Source organism: Monodelphis domestica, chromosome 5 (genome assembly GCF_027887165.1).
Source record: "Monodelphis domestica isolate mMonDom1 chromosome 5, mMonDom1.pri, whole genome shotgun sequence".
Lineage (NCBI taxonomy): Eukaryota > Metazoa > Chordata > Mammalia > Didelphimorphia > Didelphidae > Monodelphis > Monodelphis domestica.
In genome coordinates, this window is record NC_077231.1 from 61,708,643 (window position 1) to 61,720,348 (window position 11,706).

Here is an 11,706-nt window from a genome sequence, read left to right on the forward strand (position 1 = left end):
ATTCATGAAAATGGATCAAATATAAATCTTACTTCATTTTCTAATGGAATGTGATATGAGCATATGACTGAGCTTACCTGTGGAAGGGCTGAATTAAGCTGTCGTTGGAGTGAGTCTCTATCATAGATGACATCCTGAAGTCTTTGCTGTGCAAGTGACAAGCTTTCCTGTGTCTCTCGAAGTGTTTCTAGAAGCCTATCCCTTTCATCAAGCATATTCACCATCAGCTGCTCAAAATGGGAATCTGAGTCTGAGCCACTACTTTGGGAACCCCTTTGACTCATTGGGGTGTCCTCATTTATCGTGGGCATCACTTCACACATCATTGCTTAAAGAAAGAAAAGGAGAAGAAAGATTAGTAAGAAGAGCATCACCATGACATATAAGCTCCTCAACATGTAAGTGATAACTCCTTGAGTACAGGCATTGTATTGTACATTTCTTTTATGTCCTCAGCTTCCCTGGCCAATCTCACGTGCTAAATTAAATCACAATACACAGTGTTCATTTTTAAGTATTATTAGTGGAGAAAGTCACAAAACTATGTTGTTTCTGTGACAAATCTATGTTGCCTCACCTAAAATGAGTGTTTATCATTAAAACTGTCAGTACTCTCTAATGGATGCCCTATCACAGCCCCAACAGTGACTTGCAAAGGAAACTGATAATACTGAGAATAAACCATTTCAACTCCCAAGCAAGAAACTTGGAATAGTGTCTTCTAGAAGGAACAAGGCTTCTATGATCATTATGTGAATCATTTTCCAATATCCCTATCAGCTAGTGCTACCCTCCACAACAACAAAAAATATTCCAAACATTTAAAAATTGAATTGTAAATATGATGTCAATCTAAATATTCCTCCAATGCCCCAGATCATAATCCATCCATTGCTATCTTTCCCACATTCACCTTTTCCAGGCCCTCCCACAAATCTACCATGGGAGACCTTCCTTGCAGTCTTCTGATATCCTGAGGATATTGATGTAAGACTCAGTCCACTTGTAGCCACATCTTGTTTGCATTCACATATCTCCTTAATCCTCTAATGTATACATATATTTGTAATATAATAAATATGAAGGTGGGGTAGTATGGTATAATGGATAGAGAACTAAAATCAATCTCAAGACAACCTGTATTTAAGACCTGCCTCTGATGCATACTGGCTATATGACACATACTGGCTTTATGATTTTGAGCAAATCTCAGACTTTAGAATGTAGAAAGAGAATATTTTGTTACCCAGAAGTTCCTGTTAGCAATGAAATTCTGTCCTAATATGATATAAAATTCATATTTTTAATCTGGATATATCAAAACCATTCCTTGGAATGTGAGCACATGAAAAAAAGGGACCATTTGTTTTTATCTTTTCATTTCCATTTCCAATCTCTAGGACAGTGTAATAAATGGCTATGGAATTAGATAAATTAGGCTACCGCCTGAATGGTGATGATTCTCCAGATCTTCAAGTCTAGAAATGAACTCTCTCCTCTACCATTAGTCCTCTCTCACATTCCTCATAGAAACTGTTTCTAAAATTCTTTTTTTAATTACAAAACACTACAAACTACCTTCTGTACATAAGTCAGCTACTTTCTTAAGATTGAGGTATCATTACTGAATTTTCCCTTCTCTCTTCCACACCTTAATTATTTTTGAAGTCTTTTTATCCATATCTCCTCTCCTATCTGAGAGGAGGAAACAGTTATTCATCCTAGAATTGAACACACTACTCAAGAAATTGACTAGGTCAGACCATAGCAGGACTACCTCTGTCTCATTCTATTCACAAAGCATTGTATGCAATGTAACCTAGAATATTAGATTGTTTTTGCTGCTTTTTGCCTTTGGCTACTATGTGACACTGTTAACATATTGAGGTTGCAGACCACTTAAAGATATTTTTAAATGAGCCCTAGATATTTTTATAAGAGCTACAGTCCCCACTTCCTTCTACCGTTCTGCTATTTTGTACTGTCAACATTAATTTTTTTAATCTCAGCATCATTTTACATCTCTCTCTATATTTCCTTTGTTGCATTATTCAAGCCTTAAAGTTTCTTATGGATATGGATTCTATCACTCTATGTGACACCAAATTTCATGTCACCTGCAGATTTCACACCCATGCAATGCATCTGTTTTCCAAAGTCAGTTCCTCAGTTCTTGTCCTTGAAGGCAGCTTGGTGGCACACTGGACAGAGGATGAGCCCAAAGTCAGGAAGTTTTAAGTCTAAATCCAGCCTCAGATATTTACTAGTTTTGTGACCCTAGACTAGACATTTAACCTTAGCTTCCCTCAGCTCCTCATTTGTAAAATGGGGACAATAGCACCCTACCTCCCACGGCTATTGTGAGGATTAAATGAAAGGACAATTGGAAAGTACTTAGCAGAGTGCCTGGGATGTTACAGATGCTTAACATGCTTAATTCAGTCCCTTCTTCTTTCCTTTCTCTATCATTCTATGAAATCTGGCCCTGGATGACTACCCCATCTCTTTCAATATACTGTCCTTTAGCTATCATGCCCTTCTCAGCCTCATGCGTCAGGCATTTTTTCCCATTTCACTGCTAGGTATTTTGTCCTCCAAGTTCACCTCTAGTAGAGACCACAGTTTCAAATACCATGTTTATCTACAGAAAGATGTATATCAACATGGCTGTCTTAGTTTCTCCACTGAAATTAGATGTCTGACTTTCTTTTGACACCCAACATATCTAATCATTTGTCAGATTGGTTCTGTCAATTCTTCCTTGGCAAAATTTCATAGTCTTCTCTTTAGCTAAACTGATACCATCCAGGGATAGACCCGTATCAATCAAAGGCTGTTGTGATTGACACAATTGTTCCACTGGCCTCCATTCTCTACAACCCATGCTACTTTTGACTATGTTGCCAAAACATGCTTTGATTATTAACTTACAGCTCGAAAAACCCATTCTGGCTCTTAGTGTGACCATAATAACAAAACACAAACTAGGAAGGCTAGGAGCAAAAGCTTCCCAAAATCTTGTTCTTTGCATCATTAACCTCTATCTACTTACTCTATGCCTCAACCAAAGTGAACAATTTGCTCTTTCTGGATCTAATTGGAAGGGAGGAAGAAAGGAAGGAGGGAAGAAGCATCTATTAAGCACTTATATGCTTAAAATGGCTAGTGAATAAAGGGCGGCTCAATGGTGAAGAGAATACAGTTTGGGGCCTCAGTTTCCTCATATGTAAAATGAGCCAGAGAAGGAAATAGCAAACCATTCCAATATCTTTGCCAAGAAAACCTCAAATGGGGTCACAAGAGATGGACTCAAGTATTGGATTATGCTGAGAAGGAACAATCACGATACAGAAATAGAATAAATAGTATCACAGTATCTGAAAGAACAGAATGTACCAAGAGAGATGGGGTAGTCATTTAGGAGCAATTTCATATGATTTTCAATAAACGAAAGAAGGAAACAAGCATTTGTTAAGCATCATAAATGTTCCAGGAATTGTACTAGGCACTTAACAATTGTTATCTCATTCAATCCTCCCATCAACCCTGGTATTCTACTGTTAGCCCTATTTTACACTGGAAGAAACAGGCAAACAGAAATCAAATGACTTGTCCGAAGTCACACAGCTAGGAAGTATATGAGGCTGGATTTGAATTTAAGTCTTCCTTACTCCAAGCTCAGCTCTCTATCCTCTTTGCCATCTTGCTGGCTCCAAACTATATTCACACAAGTCATTTCCCATGCCAGGAATAAAACTCTAAAATCTCTATCTATAGAAATTCTCTTCTTCTTTCATTAGCCAACCCTAGATTATTTATGAATCTATTTCTGAATTTCCTTCTGCCATCAACCCCCATCTACTGACATATATATATATATATATATATATACATACATATATATGTGAAAATTGGTATATTACACATGGCACCATCCAAGGGAAAGAAGAGCTCTCTGTCCCTAAATTTCCTATAACCCTAGATCTCTGCTTTAACTTATAACCTTCTGACAAGCATAGTTGTTTATGTCTTCTCTTGTATTCTCCTCATTAAATGGTACCCTTCCTGAAGCCAGGGACTAGTTCGTTTATCACTTCAGTATCCCTGGCTCTTAGCATAGTGTTCTGCATTGAACAGGAAATTAATAAATATGTGTTGAACTGACACACACAATAAATGTTACAGATAAACTTAGACATAAGTTCTTTAAAGAAAACTAAGATAAAGACATCTGTCCCAATTATTATGTAGAAATTACAACGTAAAGGCCTTTGTTGTCTCGTCTGGCATACAGGAGCACAGAACAGAAGAGCTGAAATATCTTAGAAGATTAAACATTCCAATCTCCAACACCTAGAATTTTTACAGCCCAAAGAGTGGCCTTACTTCCCAGGGTTACACAGCTAGTTTGTGGCAAAATTGGCCCTCTACCTCTCGCTGTAGATGGCTGTATTTTTTTTCTTTTAGCGTCATATTTTCTCTACTAGTAATGTTAATTAAATTACCATATATTGGGAGTCTTGAATTTGCCCCTATTTCTGTCTTATTAATTGTACTTCTCATAATTTTCTTTTCTCTTCATACTCTTGAAGTTCTATTCCTTGAATTAAGTTGCCCAATACACCTGTAAATGAACTCCTTCTTCCACACCTTTACCTGTTTCAACCTTTTCCATTAATCCCCAAATCAGGTGCTACCATTTCACCAACTTCAGGTCTCTCCTTATGCAATCTCTCCCCATCTGAAAATGCTCTCTCCTTCATCACATTTCTCACTTCTTGCTATCCGTTGCATTACACATGGCATTACACATGGCATTACTACATGCCTTTCATCACAGTCCAGATATTAATGTTAGAAACTTCATTACCTATTCCATCATATTCTTTAGCACAGTATTTCACACATAGTAGGCATTTAATACATAACTACTGAAATCAGTTCCAAATCATATACTCTATGTATTGTTCAAATAACACCTTTCGTTTTTGTATTGTATTTCTCTCACTGCCACAGATCACAAACTCTCCACACCAGAAGAGACAGATAGCCTTTGTGAGTTGTTGTCCCCTTCCCTCCAAAGTCCCTTCACCTTCCACTAAGGGGAAAAACAAAACAAAACATCGATCACCTTTTGGTCAAGCCTCCTGGAAAAGAATCTGTACTTAGCTAATCTTATGCGATGATGGTAGTGTCTCATTCAATCACATGGCCCATAATTCAAAGTCTGGACAGCTTGGTAATGCCTGGCACACACAACTGCCCTTCTGGCATAGCCTTTGAGGATTCAAAGTCACCTCTACACCACAAAAGGAATTACAATAAAACTTTATTTTTGAAATAAGAATAAATTTAGAGCCAAATTAACAGGCAAAAATGTTCTTTCTGGTAAGAATTTGGTTGAGTTAACCTACTTGTCTTTGTTTCATGATTTCATGTGACCAAAATTTTTGCACTTAAAGAGACTTTGTTATCATTTTCAGTCACATCTGACTCTTGGTGACCCCAAGTGGGATTTTCTTGGCAAAAATACTAGAATGTTTTGTCATTTCCCTCTCCATCCAAAAGAACTTGATAGATCACTTAAGCCAGTCCTCTTATTTTGTCAATGAGGAAAATAAGGTTCAAAGTCTTTAAGCAATTTGGTCAATGTCACTTATGAACTACATAGCAGAGTCAGGACTTGAACTCAGAACCATTGACTCCAAATCCAGTAGTCTTTTTCCATTATACCTTAAGAGAAAACTCAAGATCCATCAAAAACTGAAACAAATATTGGAATGTCACAAAAACTTTGAGAATTCTCCACTAGATCTTTAATGTTTTGTAATTTCCCATTTGTTTCAACAACTTTTCTTAATTTTCCAAAGCCAATAACTATAAATTTCTAGCAATTAGTACCCTGGAACTTTGGTATAATACAACCTGGTCTGACTAAATTATTTTAATAAAATCTTCCAACTTAGAACTGCAATATCAGTTCATTCTAACTAAATCATCACTCCTTTTACATCATCTTCTTGAACAGGAAGGAGGTCAAACTCTATAGATGTGACACTAATTACTTATTTTGGCATTCTTTTTTGCAGAATATGGGTTATTGGAGCAGCTAGGTAGCACAGTGGAAAGAGCACCAGGCCTGGAGTCAGAAAGACCTGAGTTCAAATTTGACTTTAGACATTTCCTAGCTGTGTGATCCTGGGCAAGTCACTTAATCCATATTTGTCTAGCCCTTGCTTTTCTATCTTAAAAATGTTACTAAGACAAAGTGCAGGTTTAAAAAAAGGAAGTAGATTATTGAGGAGACAAATGAAGTTGCCTGTGATTGGGTTGGTCAGAATGAAGAGAGAATGCTGGATCTGGAATCAGAGGTCATTCACTTACCATTGTAAATTTGGACAAGTCTTTTTAAATTTTCAGGACTCAGTGTCCTCATCTATAAAATAAGGAGATTAAACTAGATGTCCTAAAAGGTCTTCTCTAGCTCAAGAGATAAGATCCTATGTTTCTCCTGTCCTGACTCACTAGGGATAATATAGACTATTTAGAGGAAACACATATGCCTAAATTTTGAATTATATTTAAGTGACTCACTACAATACATGGTAATATAATGTTCCAAAATTCTTAATGCAATTTAAAGTTACTAATAGTTTAATAGCTATTAATGATTTAGTAAGTTAGTTTAGTAGCTACTAAACTATTAGACACTTAATATTACACTAAGACTTCTGGGACATGTCAAAAAGCTAGCTAGACAAACAGACAGATGGAGACAAATATTAATAATCCACTATAAGAGAAGGGGAAAAGCACAAAGCATACTCTTTATAACTTTAAAAAAGTTAGTGTTTTCACACAAAGAGGAAGATGCCAAGTTTTAAAAAAATGTACCAGCAAAAGAGAAAAGGGGGAAAAGTTATTGCTTGTAATATTTCATATTTACAAAGTAAATTAATAGTTACAGAACACTTTCCTCATTGAAATCCTGCAACAGTGTGAATAAGGCATCACCATTTCATGCATGAGGAAACTGAGGCTTAGAAATTAAGTCCCTTTTTCTAGGATCAGTTGTACAACTATCAATTGTCAGAGTGAAGACTTAATTTGTAAGGTCTAATAATGGCTTTAAGATTAACTCTTTCTTGCTTGTTATAAAAACATTTGTTGAAAATTCTCTTAAGTTGGGCATTTTCTTGATATATTTATTATTCTCCAGCCTCTAAAGCAGAATGATTACCCATATGGAAGTTACTGAACACATTAAATGACTGACTAGAGAACTCCTTCCAGAAATGTCACCTCTGAATTGATCTGTGCCTTCATGGATAGTTTAAGAGTTTTCTAAGATTCACACATATCTTAAGTAACTAGTTGTTTAGAAAGTTAACTTAATTACAGTATTTGAACTCACATCTTCCTGACTCCAGGTTAGAACTCTCAACAGCATATCATTCTGCTTTTAGCAAAGGTCTAAAAAAGGGGACTTTATTCTTCAACAATTTGACAATGCCTAATGGGCAAAAATGCAGTGTTCTGAATTATTCTCACCTTCACCTGCTATCAGAAACTATTAGGAAAAGAATAAAAAAGATGAAATAAGTGCCTTCAAATTTTGCTTAACAAAATTCTCAAGGAAAAGGGATCCAAGGGATATTCTGACAGTTAAATATTCAAAGACTATTAGCATACATGTCATGCATGAAATTAATATACTGAACAGCTGTGCCAGTCTCAAAAATAATCTTAAGAAGCCTATATTGTTCTCTTTCTAGTACTTAAGGTCAAAACAATATCTTAACCCACAGAAAATTATAATGCTTTAATATCATCTACTGAGGGAGGAGAGGAGGAAACACTTGAATTGCCTAGTAAAGTCATTCATAGTTTAAAAGATTGGAGAGACATAAAAGTTCATTATTCTATTACTCAAGTCATTACCTGCTTGAAAAAACAAGTTATTAAACTTCATTATTTCTCTAATTATTTTAACTAAAATAAATCTTTTTAAAAAAGAAAATAGTGTAATAAAACTACAGATAATTCCTTTGAGTACAGCAAGACTTTAAAAAAATGTACTATCTCAACTGCATTATGGCCACTTTATAACTAAACAACTTTTTAGATCTATTAACAAAAGCCAGTCAACCCTCCCTTTATTTTCTCAATCAAAAGATTTTCTCATGATCAAGGTAAAAAAACACTACTACAAGTGAGCATATTTTCTTCCTGACTTATTTTTCTTCAGTAATTAAACATTAGTTCCACTGGATATGTTAGCACCCCCTACTCAGAAACTCCAATATACCACTATTATTGGTTACTTTGGAGAAACTAAATAAATGGTATGTTGCTTCCCTAAAGTTTAAGGCTACCTAAAAGATTCTAAAGAATTCTCTCAGAAACTAAAAATAATAAAAACACTATCCTATCAGGATGGATCACTCTCAAATAATTAAGACAACTATGGATTTATTTAAAAATGCATGACAGTAGCAGGCTACACCTTGGTCCAATTCATTCAGTTAAAGTCCTGTACTTTATCAGGTTTTTAAAAAGCAATCAATAGCCTCTGGGGAAAAAGAAGGAAATTGTGCCACCCCAAAATAAATAAATAAATAAATTTGGACCACTTCCATGTACAAGCTCCATTTGCTATATTAGCACTCATGTTCTTTCTAATGAATGTCATCATCTGAAATTGCACTTGCAATATTCCCTGAACACATCCCTCAGGTTGTTTTTTTTTAATAGGCAGTTTATCAATCTAGATAGATTGAACAATTTAAACATCTAATTGCAGAATAGATGAAGGAATTTGCATGGCTTGTTGGAATTCCCCTCATCATCCTATTACCTATGGCTTTTTAAAAAATTTCTTAATATTTGACAGTATCTAAGTTGACTCTTAGAAAGCAGGGAAGGACAGATTTAAATTTGCTGTAAAAATCCTGAGATGTATATAGTACATTCATCCATTTGGCACTGCATTTACTAGATAACTCTTAGGTCAACTTCTGGAGAGAGAGAGTTATCATTGGTTTCTGGGGGGTGGGAGTGACAGGAAGAAAATAAATGTAGATACTCTAACTAGGTGTGTAACTATTACTTGTATTGGCCTTGAAGTATTTCAATTTCTCAAAAATGGGAAATGAGGAAAACGTGCCTCTGGCCATAACCTTGACTGCCTTTCAAATCCCTCTGGTCTCCAAATAAAAGTTTGGGATGCCAGCTGGACTCCAGGCTCCAGGACTTTTAGGCTGAAAAGCAATTGCTCTCTATCAATTGCAAGAAGTCCAAGGAGGACTATTCAAATGTGACAGGTTACAAAGACTTCAACTCCTTGAAGGATGTCATTGAACCATTCTATCCTAGTAGCTTACCAGAATTTAAAACTATGAAAGGGAAGGATGTAATTATTGGTTAGAGTGAGTTTTTATTGCAATAGTTTATTCTTAAAAATCCCATGGGCTCCACCTCAGTTAACCTACCGGGGGTGAGTAATTCAGCAAGAGAGAATCTTTGCCATTGTCTGAGTGGCATTACATGCATATTCCTCCTCCTCCTCCTATTTAACTCTTTGAAGTCTTCCGGAGAAAAGACTCAGGTCCAAAAGAAGCATTTCCCACTTTCAGCACCCTAGGGATCTCCATAGGTCCTAATACTCACCGACCTAACCTCCTCCCCTCTTGCACTCCCCTGGACATCAAAACCAGCGGCCACACCCCCCCACCCTGAAGTTGACTTCAAGATCCCCACACTAAAATTCACCAACCAGCATCAGCTGGGAGCACAGGAAGAGGAGAGAGGAAAAAGAAGTAAGGGAAGTAGGAAGGAGAAGGGGGGAAAAGGAGGAAAATAAGGAGGGCTCGAGCCCCCAGGCAGGTTGATTACAGTATTACATACATCTTCCCTGGGGGTGGGGTGGGGCCAGGGGGGTGGAAGAAAAAGGAAGAGCATGTGGAGCTATCAAGAAGATTTGGTACCTAATGTCTGTGTTTCGGCGTCTGCTCCTTCAATAGATCAATGACAACCGCAGTCTCCACTGGCTTGGTGGGGGGTTGGGGAGGGGGTGTCGGCTCACGCTGGTCGCTCCTGGACTGTTTCCCTAGCAAGGGTAGGCGGAAGGTGGCTCAGAGAAAGCCCTGGCCCCAGCGCTTTGCCGGCAAGTGTCTGAGCTCGGAGGCATAAGCAGCATCCTGGCATCATCCCGAGCCTCCTCCATCAGCAGCCAAAAGCAGAAGCGTCCATCGGAAAAATGGCATATTACAAATTTTGCTTTGGGAAGCAGAGCTCGGCTCAGACCATTGTCAAGAGGAGGAGGGGGGAGAGGCGGCTCTTAAAGCCCCAGCGGCCCCTTTCCAAGAGCAACCGCCTCCACGCCATCCACGCTTACAGCTGGAAGAGGAGGCGAGGGAGGGAGGAGGAGGAAGGGGGGGAAGAAAGCGTCCTGACTTTCCAAAACTTAATCGAATGGACCAGAAATCTCAACTACCTCTCCCATCTTTTCCCCACCCCCAAGTCTGGGTCATTAGAGGTGACTAAACTCACTCTTGTGTCCCTTAAAACACTGGCACTAAAAAAAGCTCAGAATGATTGGGGCGGGGAGGGGGGGGTAATAGGAAGAAGAGCGCCCCACCTGGTTCTGAGCAGCCACCTTCTCTACAAAGGAGTTGTTAGTGAGCATTCATCTGCACCAAAGCAAGAAGCCCACGGTAGGTGAGAAGGGCTAGGCAGTAATTCCGCCCCCCTCCCCTTGAACAGGTTTGTTTCCTCCTCTAGCTTAATGCACTTAAAAGATGCGCTCCACGCTCAAAAGGGCAGGTAATACACGCCCCCCTCCCCCACACACACACCCACTTATCCTCCTCAAGCCTCGTGGGGAGGCTTACGAGTCCCAACCACTCTAAGAAGTTGGCCCGCCCCAACCAACCTGCTGCTTGCGCGCGTTGTGCTGAAACTGGGGTCCGGGGGGCTGCTAAGGCATCGCCTTTTCCCCTTGCTCGTTCTTGATGCGCCTCCTCGTTCTCTCGGGCAGGCAGGGGCTTCCCCTGGATGCTGCTGCAGTGGTTTCCACCGGCCCTTAAATAAATTCTGAAGTAATCACGTCTTTGCTCTCCCCCTCACGCACACGCTCTCTCTCACAGATCCACACTCATACACTCGGCTCCCCAGATGCAGTGTGAGTGCAGTTGCTGGTGCGGCTGCCGCTGCTAGGGGCTGGGCTGGCAGCTCCCACGGGCTCACACCGCCCTAGCTAGCCCGCTAGCTCGTGGTCCCCATAGGCGCAAGGAGAAAAAATCCGGAGGAGGGGAGGCAAGGGCTGATCTGGCCTCGCCCGGCACAGAGCTCACTGGGATTTAGCGGTCGCCGGTACAATGGTGCCTAAGGAAGGAAGATGCGCGCGGCTTTGAGCGAGGATTGCCCGGCTGGTTCCAACTCCAGCCTCCCTCAGGCCGTGGCAATCGTGCGGTATGCCACACCGCGGCTCCTGAAAGGAGGAGCTTTCCTCCCCGGGAGGTAGAGAGAGGCAGAAAGAGCTGAGGTTAACTGTGGTCTGGGTGTGGCAGCAACCAACTACTGTTTCAGTCAGCTTCTCTTCCGTTTATTGCTTAGGCGATGCTGATGGACCCAGGGAAAAGCTTGACAGCAAGAAGACTTCCAGCACGAGCACTGTCAGTCTTGCCTTGTCCCCCTCCCCTTTCT

General features: G+C 39.4%; 1 protein-coding gene across 11 annotated transcripts in view; it reads right to left on the bottom strand.

The window, feature by feature from the left end:
* The window catches only part of PPFIA2 (PTPRF interacting protein alpha 2), a 654,901-nt gene extending 643,412 nt beyond the window's left edge, over positions 1-11,489 (bottom strand). For 4 of the 11 annotated variants that reach the window (XM_056798566.1, XM_056798564.1, XM_056798565.1 and 1 more), the window contains exons 1-2: positions 10,934-11,488; positions 78-328 (exon numbers count right to left, since the gene is read on the bottom strand). In XM_056798566.1, the coding sequence (XP_056654544.1) occupies positions 78-326 (249 nt within the window). In that variant the 5' untranslated portion in view covers positions 327-328; positions 10,934-11,488. Of the gene's footprint in view, positions 1-77; positions 329-9,986; positions 10,409-10,933 lie in introns of those variants that run through there. The other 7 variants (XM_056798561.1, XM_056798559.1, XM_056798560.1 and 4 more) reach the window with 4 other exon arrangements.
* Positions 11,490-11,706: the final 217 nt, after the last annotated feature.